At 37.5% G+C, this 18136-nt stretch overlaps 1 protein-coding gene across 1 annotated transcript; it reads right to left on the reverse strand.

The window, feature by feature from the left end:
* Positions 1–1412: 1412 nt before the first annotated feature.
* On the reverse strand, positions 1413–17452 carry GDF10 (growth differentiation factor 10). Its single transcript, XM_053691665.1, has 3 exons — positions 16714–17452; positions 14178–15085; positions 1413–2115 (listed from the first exon to the last, which is right to left on the reverse strand). Exons 1-3 carry the CDS (start codon positions 16958–16960, stop codon positions 1924–1926), a joined length of 1347 nt encoding a protein of 448 aa, XP_053547640.1. The 5' UTR covers positions 16961–17452; the 3' UTR covers positions 1413–1923.
* Positions 17453–18136: the final 684 nt, after the last annotated feature.

The following is an 18136-nucleotide window of genomic DNA, read 5'->3' on the forward strand; positions in this document are numbered from 1 at the left end:
TAATGGCTGTGTGTTGAGTTATTTTGAGGGGACAGCAAATATACACTGTTATACAGGCTGTACAATCACTACTTTACATTGTAGCAAAGTGTCATTTCTTCAGTGTTGTCACATGAAAAGATATAATAAAATATTTACAAAAATATGAGGGGTGTACTCACTTTTGTGGGATATTGTAAGTAAGTGATTATAAAATTTGAACCTATGTTGCAAGAGGATGCACAGCTGAATTGGGGAAGGGAGAACGAGGGGAGTAGTTGGAGATGTCATAAAGCAGATCATGAGGCTGAAAACCTTTTGGACCTTACAGAGTAGTATAGATTAGCAATATATGGTAGATAATCACCTAAGAGTGTCTGTTCTTATTGACTTGTTACAGAGAAGTAGTCAGCAATACTGTCAGATAGTCAGTACCCTCCAGAGAGCTGTTAGTTAAAACAAACATCGCTCAGATCTTCAAACATGCACCCAACCACTGCTAATTCCACTGTACATTTACCTCCAATGCTTGTTCTGCTTCTAACTACACTTAAATTCAGGACTGGGCATTTATGCATTTTCTGTCTCATTTATGAGCTTCAATAATTTTGTTCAGAATACTCTTTCTTTTCTTTCTGCCATGACCCCACATACCCATTAGTCTCATCTCTCTCCCTTGTATATCCATATTATTACATATTAATTTAGGTATCAAACTCCCGCTGTGAGCCAAGTAGCTGCCATACCCAATGTGCCTTTGCTAGTTATGGCCATGGTGTTGCATTATGCTTTGGTTATAAAATATTTTGCCAACAATCAAACAGCTATTCCATAACTCGAGGGACAGGGCACCCAACATCAAGGACCAGGACCCCCACAGCCACAGACCATCAACCCAGGGCCCCCCAACCTCCAGGGCAAGATTCCAAACTACAGGGCTCCCAGAGCAACTTCCTCCTATCCAGGCAAAGGGCACCCACTCAAGGACAGGGTCCCAACTACAGGGACAGGGCATCCATTCTTCCAACCTTATAACTTGCTTAGTTACATCAACACTGTGCTAGGTCCTGATTTAGAACAACTAGCGCAGCTGTCTCATACTAATATTTGCCTGCCTGCTGCTGCCCGCTCCCCCACAGTCACAACTGCTAGAGTAACTCAACTGCTACTACTGCACTAGCTCATTTAACTTACAAACTGTGACTTATGATAAGCAGCACACCTGGAGCCCCCTTTTGGGGGCCCCGTATGTGCCAAGGCCTGAGTCCAGTTCCTATTGTCCCACCGCTCAGTCTACCCCTGGTTTTAAAGTTTCACTTGGGCTAGCCATCACCTGTTTGCATAGTCATCCACGTGAAGTCTTAAACATTGGACATACTTCAAATAGGCTGTCAACATCATAATAATTGTAAAAAAATACCCCAAAACATGTCTCACAAAAACAATACACATAACTGTGTTCCCTTTATAATCTTTACATAGACCATCAACTTTCTAAATTACATGTATATATTATGGCATAATATTTAAGTACATTTAATAGTTGCTTTATTAAAAAAAGTATTAAAAAATCTGCTATATCAAAATGTCTTCAAATGGTGATAACCTGGCCCGGTTTAAACATTACATAATACACTTAAAATAAAAAACGTAATTTTTCATGAATGTTTTCTGTATGTGCAGAACTGTTCATACTCCTTTGATGGAGGTGTGCTATACATTTTACCAGTCATCAACCCTTGGTCTGTTCTGCACACGCTCTATTTAATGTCTGTCATTGAAAGCGCTTCCAGTTTTGGAGTGAAGTCTGGTTCAAGTCAGTGCTCAACAAATATTTGGCACACAATAGTTGCCTGCAGTGCTGGAGGGGTTATCAAGGACTATAAAAAAACGGATGAAGGGCATCACCAGTCCATGCGCCCTTAGAGTAGGAAAAGTATCTGTTTATCTGCATGAGCAGCTTTCCACTGACATGTTGGGGTACACTTTTAGTACCACATTTCTACTCTCATCTAAAAAAAGAACGCTAAGCGAGTTCATCCTGTCTGGCGTGCAACATGGTTCAGGAACCCCCGGGATGATGCCTACAGCCTTCACGATACTCTGAATGGTGGCATGGTTTGAGGGGCGCACAACCTGGAAAGACAAAGCACAACATGAGATTAATTATCTTAAAGTAGAATAAAACAAGTAAGCTTTGTAAACTACCCATAGAACTGTTTCAGATAACCAAATACCATAAGATAAGCTGATCCATAGGATTCCTCTCAATACATTTCCTGTTGAGCAATGGAACAACTATATATGTGCTAAAAAATGTTGTTGTTTTTCTCCCAGATAGCAGTTATTGTTCCTTCATATAATCTCACCATTTAAAACCTTTTTCTGCTCCATGCTATACCTTGTAATAAAAAACTCCCAATAATTCCAAAATTAAAAATGGTAGGCATCTAAGAGAGCAGGGCTTTAAGGATTTGCTGCAGGGTATGGATGTGTCAGAACAGAGTGTAGGTGATTGTCAAGCAAATTTGGACACCCCATCTGTTTTCTTGAAACAAAGGATGATGTGCCAACAAGAATGGAGTCTCCGTTACTCAAAGATAAACATTACTCAAAGATATGAGGTCTCAGATGTTAGATAAAAAGGCACGCAAAGGGTTTTAACATAGAGATGCATATACTGTATGTCTATATATAATCCATCAAAAGTAGAATCCGCACTCTCTGGACTTATAATCGTAATAGAAATGTATTACAGTGACATTTGGAGCACAAATGTCCCTCAGAGGAAGGGGCGGTTGTCCTCGGAAACATCACTGTAATACATTTCGATTACGATTATAAGCCCAGAGAGTGCAGATTCTACTTTTCATGGATTGTATCAACCTTTCTTGACACCCTGGCAGATGTTCATTAAAGGTGTGTGTGCAAATCCCTCTTTTTGAAATTTATGTAGACAGTATATATATATATATATATATATATATATATGTGTGTGTGCATGTGAATATATATATATATATATATAGCGCTTGTTCAAAACTTTTTACTTTCAACTTGTAATACATGCGCTACCTGATGCGCATAAAAAGCTTACTAATAGCGGAGAGCGGAGTTAGAGCAAGAGCGATAAATAGTGTTCCACTTGTCATCTAGCCCTTAATGGGCACACCACCCGACTAAGATCTAGATTACAAGTGGTGCACTATTTAGTGATTTCATAAACTTTAATTGCATGCACAAGCACGTAAACGGTTTGCGCACAAGCGAAAGCTGGCACACTCTAACTCCAGGCCTTTGAATGTCACGACTGTGCTAACTTCTTCCCCCCATAGACTTTAACCCCTTAGTGACCAGACCATTTTTCCATTTTCTTACCCTTAAAGGGACAGTCAACACCAGAATTTTTGTTGTTTAAAAAGAAAGATAATCCCTTTATTACCCGTTCCCCAGTTTTGCATAACCAACACAGTTATATTAATATACTTTTTACCTCTGTAATTATCTTGTATCTAAGCTTCTGCTGACTGCCCCCTTATTTCAGTTCTTTTGACAGACATGCAGTTTAGCCAATCAGTGCTCAGTCCTAGGTCACTTTACGTGCATGAGCTCAATGTTATCTATATGAAACATGTGAACTAATGCCCTCTAGTGGTCAAAATGCATTCAGATTAGAGGCAGTCTTCAAGGTCTAAGAAATTAGCATATGAACCTCCTAGTTTTAGCTTTCAACTAAGAATACCAAGAGAACAAAGCAAAATTGGTGATAAAAGTAAATTGGGAAGTTTTTTTTGGACTTGACTGTCCCTTTAAGGACCAGGGCTATTTTTAAATTTCTGCGGTGTTTATGTTTAGCTTTAATTTTCCTCTTACTCATTTACTGTACCAGCACATGTTATATACCGTTTTTCTCACCATTAAATGGACTTTTCTAAAGATACCATTATTTTCATCATATCTTATAATTTACTATAAAAGCTTTTATAAAATATGATGAAAAAATGGAAAAAAACACACTTTTCCTAACTTTGACCCCCAAAATCTGTTACACATCTACAACCACCAAAAAACTCCCATGCTAAATAGTTTCAACATTTTGTCCTGAGTTTTGAAATACCCAATGTTTACACGTTCTTTGCTTTTTTGTTGTTGCAAGTTATAGGGCAATTAGCAGTACAAGTACAAGTAGCACTTTGCTATTTCCAAACCATTTTTTGTTTTTCAAAATTAGCTATAGTTACATTGTAACACTGATATCTGTCAGGAATCCCTGAATAACCCTTCACATGTATATATATTTTTTAGTAGACAGCACAAAGTATTGATCTAGGCCCATTTTGGTATATTTCATGCCACTATTTCACCGCCAAATGCGATCGGTCGTTATGGGGTTAATGTAGCCGCAAAGTAAAAAAACCCTACCTCCTAACGCTGTTTGAGGATAGTTCATGTGAGTGTTCTACCTGTATGCTGTGTACACATACACATATAAATACATAAATACACATACTGTATATACATACACACATACACACATATAAATACATAAATACACATACAGTATATATATACACACACATATAAATACATAAATACACATACAGTATATATATACACACATATAAATACATAAATACACATACAGTATATACATACACACATACACACATATAAATACATAAATACACATACAGTATATACATACACACATACACACATATAAATACATAAATACACATACAGTATATACATACACACATACACACATATAAATACATAAATACACATACAGTATATACATACACACATACACACATTTAGACATGTACACCTTGTCGTATACCATATACTTTTGAACCTTTATACCTTTTTTTAATATATATTTATGTGAATATTTTTCATCAGACAGTGTTTATATGAGTATAACTGTTTATTTGAATGTATTTATGTTGTGTTTGGTGCAACTTTTTTGTAACTCCTTATCCTTTACGCAGGGTCTTCAGTCACGCTAACCAGACAAACATAACATGTGATTGCTTGTTCGTGTCTACTTTCAGCTTGTAATTTCAGTGCAGGCTAGACTGGGCGTGATATTTCTATGTTGCGTGCACGTTAACGTTAGAGCAACACATATGATTTTACCCAGCTAATTTTAAGCTAAAATGACCTAATATTAAAGGGACACTGAACCCAAATTTTTTCTTTTGTGATTCAGATAGATCATATAATTTTAAGCAACTTTATAATTTACTCCTATTATCATTTTTTCTTCGTTCTCTTGCTATCTTTATTTGAAAAAGAAAGTTCAGAACCTTGGACAGCACTTGTTGATTGGTGGATGAATGTATCCACCAATCAGCAAGAACGACCCAGGTTGTTCACCAAAATGGGCCGGCATCTAAACTTACATTCTTCCTTTTCAAATAAAGATACCAAGAGAATGAAGAACATTTGCTAATAGGAGTAAATTAGAAAGTTGCTTAAAATTGCATGCTCTATCTGAATCACAAAAGAAAAAATTTGGGTTCAGTGTCCCTTTAATTGTTTTCAATGTTTATGGTACAAATCATCATTAAATTAATATTTCAAATTCTGCACATCATTCGTGCTTTGGATGTCTTAAGTCTAATTTATAAACAACAGAAATGTTATAATATTGCAAAGCATTACACTGCCCCCACCTGGCTGCTTCATAATACTGTCAGAATGTATGTAAAATAAAAAGGAAGAAACAATGGCACTATTTCAATGTGGTATTATTTTAAGGTTATTGTTTTAATGCTGATATCTCTACAGCAAATCTGAAATTCTGTTGCTTCATAAATTCCATAATCCATAATGTCCCAGATAATATCTCCATGTGACTTCACATCTGTGCAATTTTAACTTGCTTCATATGACACCGCCCATCCTCTAGATTTCTTCTTCTTAAAGGACCAGCAAATACAGTAGATTTGCATATTCAACAAACACATGATAAAAAGAAAATGCAATAGCAAATGAGTAGTAGATTTTATTCTGACAATTTTCAAAGTTATGTCTATTTCTACTCCCTCTGTATCATGTGACAGCCCTCAGCCAATCACAAATGCATATACCTATAGTCTGTGAATTCTTGCACATGCTCAGTAGGAGCTGGTGACTCAAAAAGTGTAAATATAAAAAGACTGTGCACATTTTGTTAATGGAAGTCAATTGGAAAGTTGTTTAAAATTGTCTGCTCTAGCTAAATCATGAAAGTTTAATTTTGACTTGAGTGTCCCTTTAAACATCTACTATTACCCATGTAACAGCCACACCCTCGTGTTCTATTTCTTCCTAACACTCTACAGACTGTGCAATATAACTGTTTCCAATAACTCTTTCAATTACCCTGTATTACTGTTTTCCATAACCATTACTATTGCTCCATATAACCTCTTCCATGTCTTTAGACCCCCTGTTAGTTGACACTTTGACCTTATTTAAACAAAACCATCTGTTTTCTATAGGAAGGTCCCTTTTTAATTATACAATGACTTGTAATGCATAAACAATACACAGCACTGAAAAGGTTAAAAATGTGTTTCAAATTTCCTAGTGATGAGCTTTTAAAAAAATATATATATGTAGAGTAAAAACGTGTTGTGATGCAGATTTATTTTCTCTGTAATATCTATTAAGTTTTAAACTGCAGTCGACCAAACATATTTTTCTTTCTTTTCAGACTGCCTCTTTAAATTACAAAGATCTCTACCCCTTTTTAGGCAAACAGGAGGCATAAGGAGCCCCCTGTGTACGTTCCAAGAGGATAAAACACCCGACACATGAGAACAAAACCCATCTTGTGCCACAGAATGATGTCTTGTTAAAAAAGTCCGCTTCATAAATATTGACCCGTAAAGTGTTCTGAACGGGCCACTCATTCACACATGGACCCTTGGTGAACGTTATTTAAACAATCAAAATATTCACTTTGGGAAAATTGTATTAACCACTACACTGCCAGAAAAAAATGCAATATTTAGTAATACATTTCAGTATACGTCTGTATGTGTGCACAGAGTAATGCTTGCCTATGGGTGTACAGAGCAGTGTGTATCTGAATGTGTGCACAGAGTAATGTCTGCCTATGGGTGCACAGAGTAGTGTGTATCTGTATGTGTGCACAAAGTAATGCCTGTCTATGGGTGTACAGAGTAGTGTGTATCTGAATGTGTGCACAGAGTAATGCCTGCCTATGGGTGTACAGAGTAGTGTGTATCTGTATGTGTGCACAGAGTAATGCCTGCCTATGGGTGTGCAGAGTAGTGTGTATCTGTATGTGTGCACAGAGTAATGCCTGCCTATGGGTGTACAGAGTAGTGTGTATCTGTATGTGTGCACAGAGTAATGCCTGCCTATGGGTGTACAGAGTAGTGTGTATCTGTATGTGTGCACAGAGTAATGCCTGCCTATGGGTGTACAGAGTAGTGTGTATCTGTATGTGTGCACAGAGTAATGCCTGCCTATGGGTGTACAGAGTAGTGTGTATCTGTATGTGTGCACAGAGTAATGCCTGCCTATGGGTGTACAGAGTAGTGTGTATCTGTATGTGTGCACAGAGTAATGCTTGCCTATAGGTGTACAGAGCAGTGTGTATCTGAATGTGTGCACAGAGTAATGCCTGCCTATGGGTGTACAGAGTAGTGTGTATCTGTATGTGTGCACAGACTAATGCCTGCCTATGGGTGTACAGAGTAGTGTGTATCTGTATGTGTGCACAGAGTAATGCCTGCCTATGGGTGTACAGAGTAGTGTGTTTCTGTATGTGTGCACAGACTAATGCCTGCCTATGGGTGTACAGAGTAGTGTGTATCTGTATGTGTGCACAGACTAATGCCTGTCTATGGGTGTACAGAGTAGTGTGTATCTGTATGTGTGCACAGAGTAATGCCTATCTATGAATGTACAGAGTAGTGTGTATCTGTATGTGTGCACAGAGCAATGCCTGTCTATGGGTGTACAGAGTAGTTTGAATCTGTATGTGTGCCCAGAGTAATGCCTGCCTATGGGTGTACAGAGTAGTGTGTATCTGTATGTGTGCACAGAGTAATGCCTGCCTATGGGTGTACAGAGTAGTGTGTATCTGTATGTGTGCACAGAGTAATGCTTGCCTATGGGTGTACAGAGTAGTGTGTATCTGTATGTGTGCACAGAGTAATGCCTGCCTATGGGTGTACAGAGTAGTGTGTATCTGAATGTGTGCACAGAGTAATGCCTGTCTATGGATGTACAGAGTAGTGTGTATCTGTATGTGTGCACAGAGTAATGCCTGCCTATGGGTGTACAGAGTAGTGTGTATCTGTATGTGTGCACAGAGTAATGCCTGCCTATGGGTGTACAGAGTAGTGTGTTTATCTGTATGTGTGCACAGAGTAATGCCTGCCTATGGGTGTACAGAGTAGTGTGTATCTGTATGTGTTCACAGAGTAATGCCTGCCTATGGGTGCACAGAGTAGTGTGTATCTGTATGTGTGCACAGAGTAATGCCTGCCTATGGGTGCACAGAGTAGTGTGTATCTGTATGTGTGCACAGAGTAATGCCTGCCTATGGGTGTACAGAGTAGTGTGTATCTGTATGTGTGCACAGAGTAATGCCTGCCTATGGGTGTACAGAGTAGTGTGTATCTGTATGTGTGCACAGAGTAATGCCTGCCTCTGGGTGTACAGAGTAGTGTGTATCTGTATGTGTGCACAGAGTAATGCCTGCCTATGGGTGTACAGAGTAGTAACATGGTAACATAGTAGATGAGGTTGAAAAAAGACCGAAGTCCATCGAGTTCAACCTATACAAATCTAAAATATATACAAAAGCTCCAGTTAAACTTAAATAATCCCACTAAAAGGTGACCCATTTAATACTAGCAATCATATCAATGAATTTTGTTTATAGACAGAAATGTATCCAAATAATTTTTAAATGTGTCTAGGGTATTGGCATTCACTATCTCCTTTGGTAATGAGTTCCACAATTTTATTGCTCTTACAGTAAAAAAACGTTTCCGTTACAGGAGATTAAATCTCCTTTCCTCCAACCTTAAATTGTGACCTCTGGTCACAAACAATTTTCTTGGAATAAACAGAGCTTCTGCCATCTCTGTATATGGTGTGTATCTGAATGTGTGCACATAGTAATGCCTGCCTATGGGTGTACAGAGCAGTGTGTATCTGTATGTGTGCACAGAGTAATGCCTGCCTATGGGTGTACAGAGCAGTGTGTATCTGTATGTGTGCACAGAGTAATGCCTGCCTATGGGTGTACAGAGTAGTGTGTATCTGTATGTGTGCACAGAGTAATGCCTGCCTATGGGTGTACAGAGTAGTGTGTATCTGTTTGTGTGCACAGACTAATGCTTGCCTATGGGTGTACAGAGTAGTGTGTATCTGTATGTGTGCACAGAGTAATGCCTGCCTATGGGTGTACAGAGCAGTGTGTATCTGAATGTGTGCACATAGTAATGCCTGCCTATGGGTGTACAGAGCAGTGTGTATCTGTATGTGTGCACAGAGTAATGCCTGCCTATGGGTGTACAGAGCAGTGTGTATCTGTATGTGTGCACAGAGTAATGCCTGCCTATGGGTGTACAGAGTAGTGTGTATCTGTATGTGTGCACAGACTAATGCCTGCCTATGGGTGTACAGAGTAGTGTGTATCTGTTTGTGTGCACAGACTAATGCTTGCCTATGGGTGTACAGAGTAGTGTGTATCTGTATGCATCTAATGAACAGTGAGTGAATGTACAGTAAATTGTATATATACAGGTTTACAAAAGAGTATGTATTACTGTATGGCTCAGTGTAGTATTTCTGCATGCATCTGTATATGGATCAAACTGTATGTACAGTCGGTGTGCAGAGTACTGTATATTTCTGTATAAGTAGTAAATACAATGGGGTAGATTTTTCAAATGTCGGACGGACATGATCCGCTGTAGCGGATTATGTCCGCCTGACATTGCATGCTGTTTGCATTTAACATTGCACAAGCATTTCTGGTGTATCTGATCGGGATGATTGCAGTCCGCCACCTCAGAGGTAGCGGATGAGTTAAAGGGACAGTCTAGTCCAAAATAAAGTTTCATGATTCAGATAGAGAATGTAATTTTAAACAATTTTCCAATTTACTTTTATCACCAATTTTGCTTTGTTCTCTTGGTATTCTTAGTTGAAAGCTAAACCTAGGAGGTTTATATGCTAATTTCTAAGCCATTGAAGGCCCCCTCTTCTCTCAGGGCATTTTGACAGTTTTTCACCACTAGAGGGTGTTAGTTCATGGGTGTCATATAGATAACACTGTGCTCACGCACGTAGATTTCCAGTGAGCCAGCTCTGATTGGCTAAAATTGATGTCTGTCAAAAGAACTGAAATAAGGGGGCAATTTGCAGAGGCTTAGCTACAAGGTAATCACCGAGGTAAAATGTATATTTATATAACTGTGTTCCTTATGCAAAACTAGGGAATGTGTAATAAAGGGATTATCTATCTTTTTAAACAATAAAAATTCTGGTGTAGACTGTCCCTTTAAAGGGCAGCAGTCTTACGACCGCTGCTTCTTAATTTAAGTTTCCGGCGAGCCGGAAACTTCGGGGGTAGATTGCAGCATCCGCTGCTTGGTAAATCTACCCCAATGTGTTTGTACATACCAGTATGTTTATGTATACTTGCATACAGTTTATTTTAAATTGTTATACATGCAACACATATGTATATGTGTGTTCAGAGTAATATGAAAAACAGTATATTTGCATGTATACATACCAGCATATATCTGAATGTTTGTACAGAACACTGTATACATTCATCTGTAGAGCAGCATGTGCACAGAATAATACATGTGTACAAGGCAGTGTATATCTTAATGTGCATCAAGAAGACTGTAGTGTGCAAACACTGGAAACCATTAAAAAACATGATTTAGCTAGTTCTTTATTTGGGTAAAATGTAAAGAGCAATTATGTATATTGTAACCCTTTTAAAAATGTATATACCTCCTTCCCAGACCACTCTAAAATTAAATCCAACATCCCACCCACGGATCATCACTTTAACAAGATTTATAAGATATGGTATTCCTAGTAAGTAATCTGGTGATTGGCACTGATATACCCTCTTCAGTGACCCTACACTAACTATGTACACATTACTATATTATCTGCCAGGACCTGCCATTTTAAAAACATGTCCCCTGCTTGTGGCTGTCATTTCATCTGATATACCCCAACCAATAGTTGTCATTTTATCCAATAGATCCTTGCCAGTGGGTGTCATTTAATCTAGTACTTTCCTGCCAGTAGTTTTCAATTCTCCTGATAGATGGCTGGCGTATTTACAAAGTCCTGTGCCAGAAGTTGCCACTTTAAGCAAGATTAAGTAAGAGTTCCCCTTTCAAAACATTCTCCATGCTCTATTAGACATCTGTCGCTTCCATCAGCATAAATGACAGCTTTTAGAGTACTTCTGGAATAATGATGACTCAAGGTAGGAGAGTTATTTTGGGTAAAATTAGGGGCAGGGTAAAGATGAGTGAATTTGGTGGTGCAAGATATTTAAATAGAGGTAAGAGATGGTAACATTCTAGGTCCAGATGACAGAATGGAGAATAAACCTGATTATCTGTTGTATAAGCCTAGCTCATAATAAAAAAAACCATTAGGCTTATATCGATAAAACACTAGTCAGGTACTATATCTCATAGTGTGCAGAAATCTGGAGACTGTTTATCCAGAAGAACATAAATAAAGTAGAGACGGATCATAGGACAGACTTAAAGGGACAGTCTAGTCAAAATTAAACTTTCATGATTCAGATAGGGCATGCCATTTTAAACAACTTTCCAATTGACTTTTATCATTGCATTTGCTTTGTTCCCTTGGTGGTATTTTTTAAAAGCTAAACCCCGCCTCCTAGCTCAGAGCATTTTGAAAGTTTTTCCCAGTTAGACAGTACTAGTTCATGTGTGTCATATAGATCACATTGTGCTCACTCCCGTGGAGTTATTTAGGAGTCTGCACTGGTTGGCTAAACTGTATGTCTGTCAAAAGCACTGAGATAAGGTGGCAGTCTGCAGAGGCTTAGATACAAGGTAATCACAGAGGTAAAACATATATTAATATAACTGTGTTGGTTATGCAAAACTGGGGGATGGGTAATAAAGGGATTATCTATCTTTTTAAACAATAAAAATTCTGGTGTAGACTGTCCCTTTAATATAATTACCTGCCTTACTGTATAAAGTATAATTTATAGGAGGGAAGGGAGAGAGGTGACCTTATACTATATTATGAGATGAAATAAAGCTGAGAATAAAAGCAAGTTTTAAGAAAACCATAACAAAGGATCACAACCTCATGTTGCAGGGTAGCAGTAGTTTAATTACTTTTTTATTTTTTACAGAAAGATTGGTTGAGGCATGGGGGTAGATTTAACAAGTGCCGGGCGGTCAGCGAATCATGTTCACCCAACATCGTTAAATGCCGACAGCATACGCTGTCTGCATTTAACATTGCACAAGCATTTCTTGTGAACTGCTGGTGCAATGCCGCCCTCTGCACCTTCACGGCCAATCGGCCGCTAGCAGGGAGTGTTAATCATCCCGATCGGATCGGGATTATTGCAGTCTGCCACCAAAAAGGCGAGCCTGAAACTTCGGGCATAGAAAACAGCGTCCGCTGATGGCTTAATCTCCCGCCAGGAATGAACTTCCAATATAGATGGTGGAGGCAAATATTGTAAAAGGATTCCAGATTGTCTTAGATTTAGATAAGGTTATTTGGTGGATTGGATTACTTAAAGGGAGAATAAAATGAAAATTAAGCTTTCATGATTCAAATAGAGCATACAGTTTTAAACAGCCTTCTAATATGCTTCAGTTATCAAATTTGCTTGATTCTCATGGTATCGTTTGTTGAAATTAACAGCATAGCACTGTTGTGGATTTGAGCCAATGGCAAGAGGCATATGAGTGCAGCCACCAATCACCAGCTAGCTTGCAGCAGTGTGTTGCTGCTGCTGAGGATATGTACATATTCTTCTCAGCAAAGGATACCAAGAGAATGAAGCAGATTTGAAAACAGAAGTACTGTACTGTGTATTGGAAAGTTGTTTTAATAATAAAAGTTTAATTTTGACGTTACTGCCCCTTTAAGTCTACACTTCACATAGAAATAGGGGCAGAATATGTGGGCACAAGAATGGTTATGTTAAAGAGTCTAATATAAGGTATAAGCAAAAATATATCAGTTAATTATGGGGTTCTCAGCTGCGAAAATATTGTGTAATGAGAAGATATGAAGGGTTTATAAAAAAAAAACCAATAGGAGTGATAGGAAATGGATATAGGCTATATAAGAAAATGAAATATGTATAGTAGATTAATGTATCTTAAAGTGATATACACAATGCCTCAAATGTAAAGTTAAAGGAACATGTATATAAAAATCAACAATCAAAAACAGTTAACATTTTTGACTTATTTGTGTAAAAAGGGTTTAAGTAAAAGCTGTTTAAATCTAATGTAAAGCTAAAAGAACGTGCATGATTATATAAAACCTTTTATTATAAAATTCAAATGATGTAAAGTCTTTGAACTATACTGCTCATTAACTGACAGGGACAACACCCACAGAAAATAAGTTGGTTTATTCAGAACATGAATATGTTTTTCAAAAACACAAAGTTCTGTAATACATTTCAAACAATATTTTTTAGATAGAACAGAGAAAATGTTTGAGTACCTTGCCTAAGCCATCAAAAGAATTGTAGGGACCAACGGAGCAATAAAAGGTGATAATCTAAGATGCCGTATGGGTTAACAGGATACAAGACAAGACTGAGTTGGTTTTAACATTATTTTAGCATTTATTTGTAGAGTGCAAACAGATTTTGCAACACTAATATTATTATTTAATTAGAGAAACATATAGGCCTATAAAATGATAGAACTTATAAAGAACTTTAAGAAAGACATGGGATAGTAACATGGTGATTTTATAGAAAATTATCTCACCTTTATAAGGGTGACTAAATAGGAGACAGTTTTATAGAGGAAATAAAGGATTAGCTACTGTAGTTTACTAATGTTAATATGCTTTATTATTCCTACACATTATTTCACATAACTTGCTAACAGCACTATGTATTCTAACATTTAAAACCTTCGGCAATAACAAATTCTTACCTTAAGCATTGGAAATTCACAGGCACCAGAGCAGTAATAGGCATCAAATGCCTTAGGGGAAATAATCCACTCACTCCACCCAATGTCAGCAAAGTCCACCTTCAGATATCTACGGGAGCACACCCTGGGCTCGTCCCACTGCCTCCTCCGTGCCTTCTTCATGGTCCTCTCATCAAAATGCAGAACTGGGGATTTGGGCAGTGTATCTGCGTTCTCCTGACCTTTTTTCTTTCTCTCCTTGCGGGACGATTTGTGCTTCAGAGATGTGTAAGTGCTCTCCCACAGGTCTTGTTTATTGTAGCGAATGTATTTGACATCTGGGAGTTCATTATCATGGCTGGATCCTGGGAAGGTCATATCCCTCTTTACTCTTTTCTCTGAGGATGCATTGGGAGATTGTTTTGCCTCTGCTCCATTGGGTTGTAAAGGGTCATATCTCTGCAAGGTCTGTGCCACACTATTAGGTTCTGAAATAGCTCTGTCATTGGCAAATACCAAGATATATGGCAGCTCACTAAGGACATTATCATAGATGGCTGGAGATTTATCTCCAAAGTCTATCTCCACTGACATTACCAGATCTTGCTCACGTTGGGCCTCTCTGATGATGCTGGTGATATCTTTGACATGCCAACCTACCCTTTTAAAGGGAAGAGGATTGGTGATGTTCCACTTCAAAGACCCCATATCTGTGTTGCGTGGATTACTCTTAAAGATAACGCTTATCTGCTGTGATTGTGGGAGGAGCAAAAGACGACAAGAAGAATTCTTAGAGCGTTTGCAGTACGCATCTCTGGTTGGTCTCAAGCCTTTATCAGGAGCAAAATGTAGTGTGGAAGCTAAGACCACTTCTGATGGCTGTAGCGATGTCAAATTAAATCGATACATTGGTCGAGAAGTAAGAGGATCTGAAACAACAACAACAACAACAAGGCATTAGTGCAAAGCCAGAGCTAACTTGTTGCTTTGCAATGTTGCTAGGGATGGTTTCAACACCACGTAACCTAAGCACATGCTTTGGAGCAAAGGCTTCTGATAAACTATTTGAGGGCCTAAATAGATGTATGTATGTATGTATGTATGTATCTATGTATGTATGTAAACAAAGTATGTACTACATGATCTATACAGAACTTCTCAGGTAACTAAGAGTACATTTTATGATTAAATTAGGAGCACATAGACTTTAGTGAGATCTATTAAAGTGGGGTTTGTCAGTGCTTGTACATATCACACACCACATTTGAATAATATTTCAGAAGATCATTGTTGCTATACAGAATATAGTAGCACAAATTACATTACATACTTCTTTTATCTGGAGGCCAAATAATCACTTTTGGCCAATGGACAAGCGAGAATGGCCTAAAGTCTTTGATGTGCATTGTGAGGGCCTGAGTTACTATTTTTTTTACTTACCTACCCACACAATTTAGTATAGTTAAATGATACTTTATCACAACAATATATTGGTCTATTCCAGGATATGCTTAGCTACAAAATAATTTGCAGTTCTTTTAGGCAGTAAATAGGCTGGAGACAAATGCAAATCAGTTCTATAATTTAACTCAGAAAATATATTATTGTTTTCCAACTGATTTATCTCGAAATAAATTATACTGTATTATTATTATTCAGAATATTTAAGATAGTCATAGGACTGAGGATCTATAAATGTCCAAATAATTTTTTCTTGGAGCGGGCAATAAATAAAAATATGACTCGACAATATTAATGTTACTATAGACAAATAGTGGTATATATAACTGAACATCAAAACCAAATTTCCAATAAGAGCAATTGACCCCTTTTGGCTCTCCCTCCACATGACCACGATTACATTATATAGCCATGTACAAATAGAGTGTCTAACAAAATATAAAAAGGTTTTCATTACATAAAATAGGGATTATGTGGTTAAAAATTCAGCTACTACATGTTGTATTCAATTTGCCTCTTAACAACATAGAACTTACAGTAAGTAGGGACCCTTTATATCAAGCTTACAGGATGCTAATTAAGGCTGCTTGCTTAGCATATACAGCAGTTCTAGCAATGAAACCTTCATATTTTATAATGATTATACTTCACAAGTCCACATCTCCTTAATGTGTGTAATTCCTGGATACCTATATTGCTTTTGTTTCCATCCTTAATCACTCACTATGCAATCTGTGGTTGCATATTATGTAACTGTCAAAAACTCTTAAAAGTGCTATATCATTATTCCCCTAATTTGTGTTTTACAGTTGCAATCATCTCTGAAGGCATTTACCATGAATTATGTATGTAACTACTCTTGGTTATTACATATTTGTTTAGAGTTGATTGACAGGTTGGTTAACAAATAAAATCTTATAAGGTTAATGGCAGACCTGGCAAGGATGGGTGAATCTGTGACTGATTTTAATGCTTTTTCATCAGAATACAGATCTTGAGCTTGATGGGAATGTTATTGGAATCTTTAGTGTCATTGTACAAGATACATATATCCTACCATCTATCTTAAGACACACCATTCAAACTAATTTCTTACCTGGCTGTGCTCTGAAGCTCCTCACAGTGTTTCCATCCCGAGGATGGTTACCCTCACGGTTGTATTTCTCATAAAGTTTCATCATGTGCATAGACAGTGGGTCTGAGAGAGGTGTGAGAGGCCCAGAACCCTCAGATCCCAATCGGCTGTCCTTGGGGAGCAGAGATGCTGGGGCACCTAAAGGTGAGCTGTTGCTGTCGCACAGAGACCAGATGAGGAGGCATAATGTCCAGTGCTGATGCATCATAAAGTGGTAAAAACCTGAAGAAGTCAGACACTCTCTGCCGTCTCTTTCTGTACAGCACTCTTTTCTATATGTAACCTTCTTTGCTTTTTCCCAAGCTGCAGATCTGTTCCCTTATATATCTCTTTTTGGGTCTCCTATAACTCAGACTTTGTGTCTCTAACTCAGCCTTTGTGTCTCTCTTTATCTGTTTGTGTATATATTTGTTATATGTTTATATTTGTCTTTCTGTGTTTATATATATACAGTATATATATATATATATATATATGTCCCCTTCTGGATATGTGAATATATTCTTATACTTTAAGATCTCTTATTCTTCTCTCCCAGTGTGTCTCTTTGTCTCTGTTACAAGATCTCATTTACTCCCTCTTTTTGATGATCTTTGTGTCTACTTATATATATATGTGTGTTGGTCTTGTTTGTGTATGTTTCTCTTACCCTGTCTGCCTCCTAAATTTCTGTCTCGCATTAATGTGTCTATCCTCTTTATCCCGGGTCTCACATTCAAAGCTAAAAGTTTTCAGCTCAAGACTCACAGTAAGAGGGTGGAGCTGTTGGCATATTTACACCCACTGTCCAATCAGAGCCAACCTCTTACTAACCTTGACCAATCAGCTAATATGTGGATACATAGGTTATTATGAACAGAGCAGAATAGATTCTGAAGTCATTATAGAATCCTATAACACAGTGTGCTTGATTCTCTAAAAATGTAACATTTCCAATGGATGAAATATCTCTAAATTCTTTGTTACCCTGGGATGTCAGTAAATTGTGACAAGCTATTGCATGCTTTAGTGAATCAATTTCATATAATATCATTAGCATTAGACCATTTTGTTCTCACTGGAGTGTTCTTTGAAATCTTAGTGTATCTAGCTAGCTGCTTTACATTTATTACAAGTGAGTTGATATATAAATACAAAAAGACTGTTGGAAACTGCTTATTGATGTTTAGATTTTTATTAAAGGGACATTGTACACAAGCTGTTTTAATTTAAAAAATTTTTTTATTGAATAAACCTACTTTTTTACTAGCCCCTCTCTGCCAATACAGCTGTGGCAGTTCTTGTAAGTTTCTTCTTTGTTTTCAGCGTAAAACTATATATCTGATTATCTGCTAAAAAGTTACTTTATCTGTCTGTCTACCATTTATCTATCTATGCATCTATC

This window comes from Bombina bombina, chromosome 9, assembly GCF_027579735.1.
Source record: "Bombina bombina isolate aBomBom1 chromosome 9, aBomBom1.pri, whole genome shotgun sequence".
Lineage (NCBI taxonomy): Eukaryota > Metazoa > Chordata > Amphibia > Anura > Bombinatoridae > Bombina > Bombina bombina.